The 16983-nt window shown below is 32.3% G+C and overlaps 1 protein-coding gene across 2 annotated transcripts in view; it reads right to left on the reverse strand.

The window, feature by feature from the left end:
- LOC126967700 (nose resistant to fluoxetine protein 6-like) overlaps positions 1-12739 on the reverse strand; it is a 52016-nt gene extending 39277 nt beyond the window's left edge. Inside the window, exon 1 of one of the 2 annotated variants that reach the window (XM_050812301.1) lies at positions 12654-12739. In XM_050812301.1, coding sequence (XP_050668258.1) covers positions 12654-12723 — 70 coding nt within the window. In that variant the 5' untranslated portion in view covers positions 12724-12739. Of the gene's footprint in view, positions 1-2464; positions 2553-12653 lie in introns of those variants that run through there. The other variant, XM_050812302.1, reaches the window with a different exon arrangement.
- Between the last annotated feature and the right edge of the window lie 4244 nt (positions 12740-16983).

A 16983-nucleotide genomic window follows, 5' to 3' on the forward strand; every position in this document is an offset into this window, starting at 1 on the left:
CTACATTTACAAACCTAGCTAGATCGATTTATCGACCCCGAAATCCCCTGTATACTAAATTTGAAAATCGTTCGAGCCGTTTCCGAGATTCAGATTATATCTTATATTAAAATTCTCGTATCATGGTGTTGGACATTGAACTCCTCCGAAACAGCTTGACCGATTCTCATAAAATTTTGAGTGCATATTGGGTAGGTCTGAGAATCGAACAACATGTATTTTTAATCCCCCTAAATGTTATGGTGGTCCACACGAAATTATTTTTTTTATTTTTTTTTTAAATTTGATTATGTGTCAGCATTAAAAAATACATACAACTTAAAATTTTCTCCCATCTGCGATCAACAGTTACTTTTGTATTGCGATTTTAATATCGGCAATACAACGTTTGCTGGGTCAGCTAGTATTATATATACAAGAATTGCTCGCTTAAAGATATAATATTTGACAGCTGAAATTATACTCAGCTTAAGCTAAGACATCCGAATACAAAAGTCAAGTTCGCGGTTCTTCATCTCAGCCTGAGTCTTGGAACTTATCGACGATTGGTAGCAGTAATATGGTTGAATCCGTAATATAGATACATATATAGGGGTATATATACGTAATAGACACACTTACGTACACGTTATTAATTTTAGTATGTAGAATAACGTTTTTTTAATGAAAATAAGGGACGAGACGAGCAGGACGTTCAGCTGATTGTAATTGATACGTCCTGTCCATTATAATGCAGTGCCGCTCAGGATTCATGAAAAACCCCAAAAATTCTGAGCGGCACTACAACTGCGCTCGATACCTTGAGACATAAGATGTTAGGTCTCATTTGGCCAGAAATTCAGTAGCTACGGCGCCCCTGAGTCCGAAACACAGTTATGCTTACACAATGCTGCTTCACGGTAGAAAGAGGCGCCGTTTGGTACCCACAATCTAGCCGGCATCCTGTGCAAATGAGCCTCCCACTGGTACACGTACATTTGAAGATCACATCACACAAGAAGTCCACAACTATTGCAATCAAAAGCTTTACATACGGATCAGATTTCTGGGACATGAGAAAGACGCACGACCAATAATTACATGCATCTGAAATGAACATGCTGAGAAGGGCTGGCCGGGCTGGAAGGGCCCCACTTTTGTACCACAGAAATAAATATATTATAGGTTCGGTCAAGGTCAAGGTCATGCACTACTAACGGATAGGTATATGGAGTAGAAACTCTGAGATGAACAACTCTTAATACACCAAGGGAACCACTAGCCATGTGGTGATACAATGCGGAGCTGGAGACGATGAATCTAACCACAGAATTTAACCAACCTCCGACAGTCCAGGATCGCGTATCTTGGCGCGGCTTTAGGAGGAGTCCGACCCTAGATACACTGGGACCATGAGCAGGAATAAAACTAAGAAGACAAAAACAAATTGATTAGATTTGAAAGAGTCACATCTCAAGTCAATTTCTTATATGCAAATATTGGGGTTGAGCAGGTTATCAACTGTAAAGTAGATTCTGTAGATGAAGCCACAACCTGGGAGTTGAATAACGACATTTCAAGATTTATGAACTTTACGTCACTCGAACGGTTGGTCGCGGGTTCGAGTCTCGCATCGTTCATAAATTTTGTTTTTAAATTTAATTTGTGTAATTAATCCCAGAAGAGAGTGTTATCACTGTAAGAACTAACAAATTGTCTATTGGAAACATTCCATTAATGTATTTAACCAACGATATATTTCTGGTAAAAAACTGACACATTTAAGTACAACACCATCGTAATGTTTGAATATAAACAGCTATAAAACAATAGTAGGTGCTATCTATGCTATATAAGTTATGATCATTTTATTGGTGTAGCGTTTCAAAATCCATTAAATTTAACATTCATGACGTGCCTATCATATAACCCGTATTTAAAATATAAACATTATTTAAATATTATTACTTTCTTAGTTCCTTATCATAAAATATTCATGCTCAGTTCGAAACGTGTTTAGTGATTTTGTTAATATTGTAGTGGCAGTATTTGACGTCCAATAAGTGATTTTAAATCCTAAAACCCTTTTGAATAAAAATATTTGAATCTACTGAAACAATTTTGAAAATTCTCTTACCAATAGAAAACCACATTATTTGTTAGTGTCATAGGCTTTATATTAACTTGAAAAATGAAAATATATTATCGTAGCAAACAAACATTTCTACATTTTTATTTTCAAACGAAAACATTTCTTATAAACGCGGCAGCATTGGAACAAATTTGGTTATACTGGTTACGGTTACGGACGAGTCGCGGAGAGCAGCTAGTAATGTATAAGTATACCTAATTAATAATAGTTACGGAATATTAATAAAAAGTGTTATTAAGGATACGATAGGCAAGCTGTTATGATAAAAAATTGCCTTAAATGGCATTTATATTTTAATGAGAATAAATGAAAAAATATACTTAAAATACATACCATTTAAGTAAAGTGGCTGGCCGTATGATAATCCGATGAGAAACAAAACCACAAAATATTTGTAAAACATCGTGAGTACGGGTGCTGCCTTGCAAAACTGAATTATTAATGTTGGTTTTGAATAACATTTGATTGAGTATTACATTGTGATCACTGCTAATACATTATTTCTTTTGTGTGTGTAAGGTTTACGTGAGCTATGACTTTTGACTTAGTGCTGTGTATTGTTCTCATAGAACTGTTAGTCGGAAAATGAAATTTTTTGTCAGATTAAAAGAAATTAATATTATTGTTTGAAATAACATTGTATACAGTTTTCGAATATAGCATTATATTAATTGCATTATTAAAAAATAGACAAGTTGCTTATGTAACAGAGGCTTAAAATTGTTTAAGGATTCTTGTCATGCTAATCTCGGAGTTTTACAATAAGGCTTTGATTAATTCCCCTGGGTTACGTTATTGATACAATCTACTGAAATCTACACTATAATATGAATAGTATGATACTATATTTAATATCATAATTTAAAATATCACTTTATTATATAGGTATTTTATAATTATATAATATCACAAAAGAAATTTTGTTAACAGAAAGTCATAAGAAATTCGTCGAAAAAAAAGTTTGCAATTTGATATTTTATCTCCATTTTTAAACGCTTTTTATTAGCTTAACCTGTATGTATGTTTGTCTGTAACCCACTTTTAACGGCCAGATTTTGTTCAAACGTAGATTTATCGAGGACCGATGCCAATACATTAATTTGATGGCATTATTCCATTTTTCAATTTGCAAAATAAGATTATTTAATTTATACAATTTTTTCATCTATCGTCAGCAGGAATATATAAGGCAGGGATTGGTGTCATTTTAAATTCCAACCATTATCTTTTGACCCAAAAGTTTTTTAGTTTGTTTAACTATTTTATTATTTAAATAAAACGCTTTCAAGGGGTTAAAACGCGTGTCACTGTAACTGTGTTTTTACATCAGATTTTTGCGTAAAACTTACATTTTTATTTTAGTTAGTATGTCAAGGTAATGAAAAATACGTCCATAACGTTTGTAATTATGCAAATTTGATTTGTTATGAACGGGCAAAAGGGCAAGAACTTAGGAAGTGGTAAGGCAACTACTGCCCTTGGAGATCCGCGAAACCAGGTGTCAAGAGATACATTGCGGGCCGTCAAGGTGGAAGAATGCTGCATGCTTAAAAGCCTCTAAGTCTCGTAATTCGTTCCACAGAGTGTCTGTGCATGGCAATAAGTTTCTGGTAGAACATGCGACTGTAGAATGTCAGACGATAACATGATGCAGGTGGAAATTCGCATTTAGGCGGTGGCGGCTTCTGGAATCAACTTCACCAACTCCTAAGAGCTGTCTCCGTGACATATGTGGTAGAAGATACAGGAGAGCCCCACATCTGTACCCAATACCAAAGAATAAAGCCAATCGGAGATGACTTGATCGTCGATGATTCGAGCTGCTCGTCGGGGAGCGACCACCCAGAGGTCAGAACAGTACTCCATGTGAGGCCGAATTTACGCCTTATATAGTTTCAGGTCCCTTTTTAGCCTTCCGACCTTCCATTTCAAATGACTACGGAACTGAACGTCGCTCGATTTATCGCCAACGAGTATGCCAACACAAGCTGTGGCAGTTAGAGGAGTGATCTCGAATCGTGGAATTACAAAGGGTTCTTGGAGATAAGCTGAACTTATTATAAAATAACTCGTTTATTTGGGTATAGATTAGTTAATCTCGTTCGTTGTAATAACTTCGCGTTGTAGAAAGTTGCAAATCGTAATAACTAACAAATAAGGGCTAAATTAAAAGTTTAAGGAATAAAATTCAAATCCGTATGAAATCATTCTATTCTATGTTGAAATAAGGTAATTATCGTGGTAAAGACCTACAAGATATAATAGATCAAATGTACAAGGCCGGGTCTGTAATTATTATAACAGTAGGTTATGTTTTATAAAATATAGTCATTAGCGTTTTTCATTGAACAATAATATTTTCCGACGTAATCATAAAGTCTAATAAAATTCAGTCGAATAAAATAAATAAAGTCAGATTATTAAGAACTTCTTGGGTAGGTACCTATTCAGCGGTTACGCGACCGACAAAGACAGAAGATGTCATTTTGTGTCATGTGTCATGTGTCATGTGTCATTGCGCACTAAGCAAGTAAGCCCCGATTTCACTAATGACACTTCAAACTGGGTTTAATAAAACTCAGTTCAATCGTATCTTGATTTAACACAAAGAGCTTTCACTATTACCTTTAGAGCCTGTTGACGTAAACTGAGTTTACATGTCATATACAATAAAATGTATCAAATACCTGTTAAAACTGTCATCGAAATCAAAATTTGTTAAATATCAATGTTTCTATTACAATTATGGCAGTGACAGTTCTTGAATGCGATAAATATGTTGAACGTTCAAAATTCGGCTACTAGCATTTAGGCTATAACTGCGTTTAATTTGTGTTAGTGAAATCCAAATTGAATCTTTAAACTCGATTGCAGACGTAAGCTAAGTTCAGTGTTCTAATCGCGATCAACTTGAACGGTAAAATCGGGGCTAAGGACGTTTACGTACCTACTCCTGATAGAGGTGCGCGGATAAGGCAGCTGGCACTATTTTTCATACAAATGAGCTACTCTAGCTATACTTATAGCTTAAAGATTTGGCTCTAAGGCTTTTGGATATAACTCGCACGATAACAGAGCAAAGAATTACCTAAGTACTTATGTCTCCTAATTGGTTATCGAGTGTAAAGCCTCCAAACAGGTCAGGTGTACATGCAAATCTTTTTCACGTGGCTCATACCAATTTACAATTACAATTTACAATCAGTAATCGTATGGTATCATTGCCATCGTATCGTATATCAATAACGGTAACAGTAGTTTACGGGCGACCTTCACGAAAATCGTCACAGAGATGATCACGTCCACATCTGAGTTCACTGAATCACTGAATACACAATCTAGAATCTAGAAGATAGACCTTCATTACAAAATGCCAATTGAAGTCTCTGGCAACTTTATTTCTTTCAGTTGAAATCATGGCTCTGCGGCCACACAATTTGCTACAATATATATAAAACAAATGATAATCACACATAGTAAAATGTAACTTACTCACGAACTGTTCAATTTTCAAATTCAGTAATTGTTTATAAAATAATTGAAATACAATTCGACGTAGTTAAGCAGGAAGGACTCAAACCACACAAAGACACTTTTGAGTTATAGGCATTTGAAGTTTCAACTCTAAATAATCTTCCATATAAATAATAAATATAAAAAAAAAACAGTTCCCGTGTACATTTTAAAATATATTTCACTGCATGACAGATTTAACGTTCAGGAGTACGATGGTATACTTAACTCTATTTTGACCAAAGTGTTTAACTAAATCCAATTATTGCCAGTCAAAATTAGCACTTACCGAAATATTTTAACCTAAAACATGTAAATACACGTAACATTGAAAAAATATAAACAAGCCCTTATAATACATAGACAGTGCTAAAGTGTATCACGAACATTCGTAATACATTATCATTTACGTAAGCACCTACGTAATAAGTACCTACATGTAGATAGGTAGGTTAGATGCGTACAATTTTATTTTTATATCCATGAATACAACACTCGTGTGTTATGGATATTGATGACAATATATGTCGATGTGTTACCGCAACGTAAAAATTCATTCTCATCTAGGGTAGCCTACAATTATTAATAGAAATGGATTAAAATAAAATAAAAATAAAAAAGCTTTTTATGCCCAATTAAATTACTTACATAGTTAAATTAATCCAAATTTAAAAATTAAAAAACTTATAATTATTGTTAGTAACCATAACTTAACTTAATAAGAATAAAAAATAAAAAATTTATGTTAGTAAGTTTTTGTCTATTCCTAAATAATTTATGTTTTAATTAGTAGTATTAGCCTCTCTTTGGGTGAATCCTCCCTTTTTTGAAAAAATGGTGTATATCTGATTTTAAAAGACGTAAATAAAGAGTACCGACTTCCAAAAAACAGTGTGATTTATTTTGTATTTAAAAAGGTATTATTTTTGTAATTTTTCAGCACATATAACAATTTTGTGTGGTTTTTTTAAGGATTGTATGACTCCTTTTATGGTTATGACTATGGGTTTGCATGTTATTTCATGACTGGCACCAGTAAAGTAAACATTATGTAAAAATAGTTATTTATGCAACTGTTGTGTAATAAGGGGTATTAAAACACGAATGTGGCTTTATCTCACGAGGCGAAGCCGAGTGTGATAATAGTATCACATGAGTGTTTTAATAACTAATTATCAACAGTTGCATACAAGACTTTATCTACACCCATAATATGAATCCTCTAAAAGATTCTGAAACAGTTAGTCCTAGTAGTAACCTAATATCATCCATTACTAATGAAATACAAATAAACTAAGTATTAATGAAAAAAATATTTATTTTAGTAGTAATTTACATTTTGTATAGTCCAATAATTAAAATTCACTTGAAACGTTCTGGTAGTGTGGAACGCGCGTAAACGAAAATGCTCTCTTTTTGCAATTCATACAGATAACACGCATCGAGCAATAAGTATGTTCAAACTCTTTGAGCATGAAGGGATTGAAAAAAAAAATAGGAGTGTTGTTATGAAATTCAGTACAACACTACAACACTCGTTTGGATGATGTAATGGTTATTAGACCATTGGGTATTTTAATGTTGGCAATAAGCTAACTGTTTCAGAATCTTTAATAGAGGATTTAAAGCATCGGTGTAGATAAAGACTATTTTAGCATACTCTAATTAGTGTCATAGATTATATAGTACGCCTCGATGATAAAGAGTACAATACTCTATTTTAGAGTACGATTGACAACCCTGCTCTCATTTGCTCTCATCATTTTTACCAAATGCGCCAAAAGAGGTATAACTACTTCTACTGTTTTATATTCTTCTTGGTATTACTTCTAAAATATTTTACTTTACATAAAAATTCTAATTTAATTATTTATCGCAATGATTTTGACTCAAGATAATTTTACAGCTATAACTTGAAAATTTTTTACTGAGGCCTAAACAGTAAAGTTACATTGTTTCCTGAAACTCAAATGCCATTTATTGATGTAACCCCGAACTATATCTTTGTTGAGGTGGACGACTTCAAAGCTCAATGAAACGTATGACCAGTCTCATGAAGGTCGACAAGTGATAAAAAAATTCATATTAATACCGTTATAAGTTATTAAAAGTCACGAAAATACTACGCATTGGGTCGAGTCTAGTGCAATCTTAATATATATAAATTACGTGATACGTTGTTTGTCCGCGATGGACTCCTAAACCAATGAACGGATTTAAATGGGGATTACTTCATGGAGTACAGTTTAGTCCAACTTGAGAGATAGGATACTTTTTATTTCGATTTGGGATCCATAATTATTTTTATTTTCAATATTTGTTTTGTATGGACATATTTTCTATGAGATAATTTATTAACGCACGGTTTGACAGTTCCAATTTCATTATAACAACAGGGAGCAATTTTTACGAAATAATTCTTGATGTTTTGAAATATTATGGGCGAATTCCTATAAAACAGTATTTTATTTATTATCTACAGTACAACAGCTAGCAACAGCGTCAGCTAGTATTTATATAATTATCTGAAGGTTTGTAATCTATGTATTTAAAATGTGCATTATTCGATGGAAACGTAATAGTGTCATAATTTGATAACAATGTTTGCTATATGGCTCAATAATTAGCTGTTTTCAATGGGCATGTATTTAAATGATTGATTTATATCACAAAAACAGCAAAGAAAAAAAACTGTATGATTCTGTACTACTGTATTGAAACATTTAATTTAATTATCTGATTTAAAACTTTTATGTTTCTTATTATTAAATCATTATTTGGGTTATACCATGAGAGAAATGAAAATAGGTATACTATACTGAAGTTATTAATATAGGATTATATATAGATGTAATTTGCATTTAAATAATAATAATTAATTATCATTTTATCTTGAATATGAAGCAATCTTGCATTTGCCATCTTAGTGATTTTTGAAAACAACGAATATCCACAAATACATTCGATAACTTGGACTATATCTTGGTTCAATGAGAGGCCTACTTTGTCACCAAATAACGTTCAAATAGGTAAAGTAAACAAAGATACAAATACCAATGCAAACATATTACTCTGTAGACACCGTGGTGAACAAGAAACAGGCTGTACATTTACCAACGGCAATTTTCAGTTGCTTACAGGCTTCTAGATTACCCACTTAATTGATTTAAAAGGAGTTTTGTACAATAAGGATAACCTTAATCCACCCAATTTGTGTACCAGTACACGTGTGCAGGTAAAATCTCTAATATATTTCACGTAAAGCACCATTATGAAGCTAGGAAACTAGAGAAGCAGATCGAAATCTGTAGGTACAAGGTCAGGGGCTATATAGCGGATACACCAACACCTCCAAGCCAAACTATCTTAATATTTGCTGAGTGGATAGAGATGTGTGTAGTCTATAGTTATCGTGATGAGAGACAACTCCCTTTCTATTGATCAATTCCGGCCGCTTTCTCTCAACTTCTTGCTTTAATCTCATCAGTTGTTGGCAATAGAGAAACAAATCGATGGTTCTGCTCTTTGTAAAAACTCTTGGTAAAATGTCCGAAACGTTATAATTTTTTTAATGTGATCGTCTAATATCGTTGGAATTGAAACAGGAAATAATGGAGCTCCAAGAAGGTGAAATGAATTCTTATCCAAAACTTTAATATTGGGAGCCAGAACTTTAAATTTATTGTTAATATCAACCCTATCTGTATATAAATACATTTCATAAAGTTAAATCAGAGCAATCCAAAATCTATAATCAGAGTGAATCATCAAGATATAGGTAAGTTTAAATTAAGATAAAATGCGTCATATTCAATAAACTGGTAGCCTAGTAGGTAGGTAGGTTTTTAATTTTACGATCGGTTGGATCAATAACAGGCTCAGGAATGTTCGAACCTTCTAGAACATGAGTATAAAGATCCTGTGAGTCGGTAAAGTGCAAGAGATGACTAATGCGTCCACGTTCTATACATTTGTTCGACTACGTTCTACACTTTACATATATTGTAACTGAAATGATTTGTGCAAAGATGAAGCTGTAAATGTTGATTTAAAAGAGTGCCAAAGAGTTTCATGCCTATTCTTTTTCTAATTAAAGATCAACCCTCAAAGGCGGTGGATATAAAAAGAAAAGAAAACTTTTATCATTCATAAGTGTCATATCCCTGACCTATAAAGTGATGTTGATTTGATTTGCTTTGATTTTGCGTTACGTTATGATAAAAGTTAAAAATTAAAGATATTATTTTTTTTTTATGGCGCCTATTTATGCCGTGAAGCAGTAATGTGTAAGTATTATTGTCATACGGTGTGATGGGCGCCGTAGCTAGTGAAATTACTGGGGAAATTAGACTTAACATCTTTTGTCTCAAGGAGCTCGTAAGAGCGCAATTGTAGTTGCCGCTCAGAATTTTTGGGTTTTTTAATGAGGATGAGCGAAAGAACGAAAATCGAACAACAACGGCCGGTCCAAGACATAACGGAGCTCCCACCATAGGTGTGATTTTTTTCTAAGCCAATACCAACATGTTTGGAAGAAACTTTTTTGAGGCCCACGGTACTTTTTAATCCTGCCAGCTACATTTAAAACTTTTTTCTTATTTATATTTTTTGTATAGGAAAAAATTCAAAGCCTTCGCGGCTGTTTTGCACATAAAATACCACAAACCTACAATTATTATTGGGTATATGCCTCAACTTGTGCTGTAAGTCCTTTCGTGCCAATTATCATCTTAATATATATAAATCCAGTGTCCTGTGTGTTTGTTTCCAGTGAACTCCTAAACTAATGAACGGACTTTAATGGGGATTTTTAATGGAGTGCAGTTTAGTCCAATTTGAGAGATAGGATAGTTTTTATTTTGATTTGGGACCCATTATTCAAACATTTGTTTTGAATGGTCATATTTTCTTTGAGAGAATTTATTGACGCATGGTTTGACAGTTCTGCTCTGAAATAATTTCATTATAACAACAGTGAGCATATTTTACAAAAAAAAATCTTGATGTTATGAAATATTATTGATAAATTCATAAAAAACAGTATTTTATTTATTATGTACAGAACAACGTCTGCCGGGTCAGGTCAGCTAGTGGTGATAAAAAAATTAATAGAAAATAAAAATAAAGAATATAAAAAATATTATTGTTTCACACTAATGAAACAATAATTCCCAAACTTATCAATATTATAATTAAAAAAGATCAACTTTTCACAGTTTGGGACAGGTTTTATATCACTTCCTGTAGTTTGAACTTATGACTTAATTAAAAATATGACGAAATAAATACGTAAAAGCCGGTCGAACTAATTCGGGACGTGAGTCGAGAAGAGATATTTTATTTTCTTCGATAATGGTTTAAATAACTTTTGCCCCTTAGTGCTTAGTTTCCGAGATCTAGGCCAAAATTTTTTTTCAAGAACTACACATGGATCTGCCTACAATTTTTGATTTTATGCTCAGTAAGTGAGGATTACAAAAAAAATTTGATCAAAAATTTAGTGCGAGGTTAAATTCTATTTTTACTGACCTACTTAATCTTAACCGCTTTTGTTGGGTTTTTTTTTGCTGACCGTACTTCTTAGAAAAGTCATTCGAAGTCAGGTCCCGAGTTGACGGACTTATACTTACTCTATGTAAGTTTAATAATTTCACTTCTTCCATAAATATTAATTATACTATAATACAAAAACATTAATAGTTTACATATTTTGTGTATTACTTCTAGTTGCTATCATTATTTCATTATTAAAATTTCAATGAAAAGTTTACATTGCTATCATTCATACGCACTATTATGTTTGAATACGATTTTTAATCATTACTATTTATTCACGCGAATAACACCGATTGAGAAGTCTTCTTAAATCAGTTAAATCAAAATCACTTTATTCATTAAGGTCTAACAAATATATACATATGAAAATTATTTATTTAACCATTTACTAGTAGTACATCGGAAAGTATGAGCTTTAATGAGAAGAAGAGGCAAGAAAATCTTTGCCGCTCTTTTAAATCAATATTTACAGCATCACAGCATTATTTTAGTTACAATCTTTCTAAAGTTAAGCACCAAGAAAAGATACTCAAACGTCATAAATTGTAATCATGTATGATTAATACACAAATAAAATTTGAAAAACAAAATTTTATGAATGACGCGGGATTCGAACCCACGACCTCCAACGTTCCGTGTCGGTGCTCTAACCAACTGAGCTAACCGTTCGAGTACCGCCTCGTTATAAAATTCTGTTTGCTTTGTTCAACTCTCAGGTTGTGGCTTCATCCGTGTTCGAATCCCGCATCGTTCACAAAATTTTGTTTTTCACATTCGATTTGTGTATTAATCCTAGAAGTGAGGGTTATCAGTTTTAAAACATAGCATATTGTTATGTATGATAAAGTTAAAAATAAATGTAAATAAAAAAAAAACACAAGTGTTATTGAGTACAGCAGATGCATTAATCTACATAATATATCGGAAATCAATAAAGGTATAATGCTTATAAGCATAAACAATATTTTGTGCTAATACGTGTGAATCAGTGGAAACTTAACAAATATCATTTACATATAATTTCAATACGTGTCGAACATAATTTCCAAATATTTAAATTGTAAATTTTTATTAATTTAATAACTTTATTATTATTTCACTACCATGTCAATAAAACTTTTGTTAAAAATAACACATGAAATGGAAGAGCGGAGACACCTGGTACAGGCATTATTTGCCTAAAAGGTGACTCCGGCCACTAGCTGCTGTAAGCCTATGTTTTTTAAGAAAAATAAATTATTATTATTATAATTATTATAATTTCTAAAACAATGTCACTAACAAAAGAATATTAAAAACAATTAGATTTCAGAGATTAACAAATAATATTTTGTAAAGTGATCTGCAATTACAAAACCTACAAAATTAAAAGCTATTTTTAATTTTTCATTCTCAATATATCAAATATATTTATTAATTTTCTAAATTATTCATATTAAAATAGTGCACATACCATTTAAATAATGTGGCGATGCACAACATAATCCGAAGAGAAAGATAATCACAAAACATTTACAAGGCATCGTGCCTACGAGTGCTGTGTCGCAAAACTGAATTAATAATGTGTGTCGCTTTTGTATTAAGTATTTCCAGATATTACTTTGCTCTTTTAAAGTAGTTCAAGAATCAAGTTCAAGTGCACTATTAACTTATCGTATATTAATGATCTCAGTGGCAGGAAATAAAACTATGGTTTGAATGTAATTTATTGTCATCATGTCATATTATTAATTTTTTTTTTTAAATATTGACACACTTTTTACACAAAATATCTTGCCCCAAGTTAAGCATATAATATAGCCTGTGTTATGGGTTACAAGACAATGATATATTTAATACAATATACTAACTTAAACATACATAAATTCATATAAATGACTCGGAAACAAACATCCATATTCATCATATAAATGCTTGCACCTACCGGGATTCGAACCCGGGACTTCTAGCTTAGTAGGTAGGATCGCTAACCACTCGGCTATACAGGTCGTCATATTATAATCTATTTGTACTATAATATGATAAAACAAAGGCGATCTCTGCTTTCCTCCCAGGTTACAAAGATAGTGGAACGCCCTAGTAAAGCCAAATTGTTTGATGTAAGTATTCATATATTGATTTATAATATATTGGATACATAACCTCACAAACTAATTTGTTATGTATTTATATACTATGATTTAAAATGGTGCCTCTTGAGTTTCTTGTATGGTCTTCTCGCAAGCTCTACTTTTTCCGAGCATATTAATAATTGTGGTAAATTCAGATTAAAATGAAATTGTTTACATGGATGATCTTATTATAGTTTGTGTACTGCTTTTGTAGGAGTGTTCGTTTAATTAAAAAGCAGGCAATCACCGACTTAAACCCAACCCATCAATAGGTACCACATACAAATAATAGTATGTTATTAAAATTAAAAGTATAAGATTTGCATAAGAGGTTTATTAAATTAAATCTCTATTAAGTTATCAGTTTTACTTAGAGTTACTTTTGAGTTTTTGCAGTCGGTTTTTTTAATCGTAGTTTTTTTAAGAGTAAGGAAATTTCCTTCTCAAGAAGCAATATACCCACATAATGCTGTCACAGAGTTTAACACAAGGAAAGACCTGAGATGGCAGAGATGTAGAAGATAAAGAGGAGAAGTACTTGAATAAAATAAATATAATATGTTACCTTACGTTTATGTTGTAAAGGTTACAATGGACTATATTGCTTTCAAAATCATATCACACCTTGGAGTGAGTGGAGTGAGCGCCCCGGGCTATTAATTTAAGTTATTTTATTTTTATGTAATTTTAACATAGAGGCTTGCTGCGTTTCTTGTCCGTCCGTTGGTTACTAAAACCAATTAGTTCTGCCATTAGTAAAATAAGTTTTGTTCATTTTAATTAATTTTCAATCTACTTTATAGATAGTAATCATATTATATATTTTTTATGGAATAGGAGGACTAACGAGCGTACGGTACGTACGTACCTGATGTTAAGTGATCACCGCCGCCCACATTCTCTTGCAACACCAGAGGAATCACAGGAGCGTATATTATTGTATTAGTTCTTATTCACGATATTTGTTGGAGGTGTCAAAAAAAAGTACGCCGTCTGGCAGCTTTAAATAAAAACGCTGTCTAAACCCTTTTAAGATATAACAAAATAATGTATGGTGGAATTGTATATCTTTTATAGGACTATAAAAAAGTCCGCGATGGCATATCGATGATAACATACGATATCCATTTAAACACTTAATATTTTTTAAAGCGGTAATGTAAAAGCTGTTAACACAAATACGATATTATTCCTTATCATTTTAAACAAGTTAGATATTTTACTCTTTTACGCCTTATAATTGTTTGATGCGATACGAGCCTCCCCCCGCACCGCTTGGCCTACTACAATCAAAGAACGGTAGTTGAAGCTTATAATCATTCAGAAATACGTTTTTGTTACATTTTTATGTTAGTAAATAAGATTACATTTACGCTTACGCGTTAGACTGCATTATTCCCGAATACTTTCATCATATTTTTGAAGTAAAACTTCTTTAGGCGCGACTTGGGGCCTAGGGGTAACTCAGATTTTTTTTCTGACGGAAATAACGCTCAGTACAAAAGTCAATTGAAAGAATTTTTTAAGGTTTTATAAAATATAATTTAATGGTTTTAAAAAATATTTCAAATTTCTCAGTAATTTTTTTTTTAAATCTCCAAGTGTTTTTATTTTTTTATTTATTACTACTATTGCAATAAATCTTAATATATATAAATTACGTGTCACGTTGTTTGTCCACGATGGACTCCTAAACTAATGAATGGGTTTTAATGGGGATTACTTCATGGAGTGCAGTTTGGTCCACCTTGAGAGATAGTATAGTTTTTGTTTCTATTTGGGACCCATAATTATTTTTATTTTCAATATTTGTGTTGTATGGACATTTTTCCTATGAGAGAATTTAGTGACGCACGGTCCCGCTGTCAAACAATTCCATTATAACAACAGGGAGCATTTTTTACGAAATAATTCTTGATGTTTTGTAATATTATTGGCAAATTCCTATAAAACAGTTTTTTTTTATTATCTACAGAACAACGTCTGTCGGGTCAGCTAGTAATTTATAAATTTTCAGGAAATTTCTGACATTCGTTAATATGTCCTCGGTTTTTGTTTTTCGTTTCCATAATTAGGATAGGCAAATGGTTCGAGCCCATACAGCCATATTTCTTAATATTCAATAACGACGTCATGTTGATATGTGCTAAGTAATAATAATATAACCTTCAATTTCTTATTATCAATTATTTTATTAATGAGTGAAAATTTTAATGTACGAGTGGTATTACTGAATTATAAATAGAATATATAATGAAAATAATAATCAGTCAAATAAAATGGCAGAATCCCAGGAACATTTTACTCTTTCATCAATAAATAAGAATTAAAGAGAAAATCAAGAACCTGATTATGACCTGACCTGTAAAAAGTGTATTCTGATGAATAATAACATCAAAATATAACATTATATCATTCATTGTAAAATATATAAAATGTCACTTGATAAAATAGTATTAATTATATTACTGATGATGGTAAGAGGCCTGATGGCATGACGTTGATTCCTTGGAGTCCTGGAAAGCCACTGGTGTGGGATGCGATTTGTGTGGACACGCTAGCCCCCTCTCATATTGAACATTCATCTAGAGCGGGAGGTGAAGCGACGGAAACTGCCGAAAACCTAAAGCGGAGGAAATATGCATCACTCGGTGATGGATACATATTTGTTCCGTTTGGGGTGGAGACGATGGGTCCTTGGGGTTCATCGGCACAAAAACTCGTAAAAGAGCTATCTAGTCGTCTAACCGATTTAACAGGTGACCCAAGATCTGGTACGTACCTCTGTCAAAGGATAAGTTCAGTGGGCAGCTTACCCGCCGATAGCGTTCTTAATGATATTTTCTATTTGTAATTAATTAATTTTGTTTGTGATTATTTAAGTTTTATATTATTATTTTCTATATAAATAGCGTTATTAGTTATTAAGTCATCAGAAATAAATTATAATTAAATTAAAAATAAACTTTGAATAAATTATATTACATATTAACAAAGGCATTTTTTATTTTAGGTAGAGTGCAACTGTGGTAGAATGCTTTGCTCAAAAGATGAAGTTATATCGTCAGCTTTTCCGAGGAAAAAAATGGCAATAAATCTAACATTGCACTTCAGTAATACGAGAGTGCTTAGTTGGTAACACGGCTTTATTTCATGTAAATTTACGCAAAAACTACTGAATGGATTTTGATGAAACTTTATAATAATATAGCTTACACACCAGAATAACTCATAGGCTATAGTAATTTATAAAATTATAGTGTGAAGGAAATATAAAATAAGTGTGATGTAAGTAGAAAAGAAATCTGCAATTTATATGGCAATACAACGTTTGCCGGGTCAGCTAGTATTAAATGCGTCTTTTAATTATTCCTAAAGTTAAATATTACTAAGTTTTACTTCAATCGCGCGTAAATATTACACGTACACACTTTTTTTCTATTAACACAGCGTCTGTCGGGTTCGCTAGTAAATAAATAAATAAAATTCTTTTTTTAATAGAAGTAAGTATTTCAGTTTGAGTCGTAATTCGACCATAGTTCACACAACTTTAAAATAAACCTTGTATGAGATTTATTATTCCTCAAGAGATAGTTCAAGAGACGGATGGCCGTTGGGGCAGCAAAGTCCTCGAATGGCAGGAGCGATCCTCGTGGAGAGGCTCATTGGGTG

This window comes from Leptidea sinapis, chromosome 13, assembly GCF_905404315.1.
Source record: "Leptidea sinapis chromosome 13, ilLepSina1.1, whole genome shotgun sequence".
NCBI lineage: Eukaryota > Metazoa > Arthropoda > Insecta > Lepidoptera > Pieridae > Leptidea > Leptidea sinapis.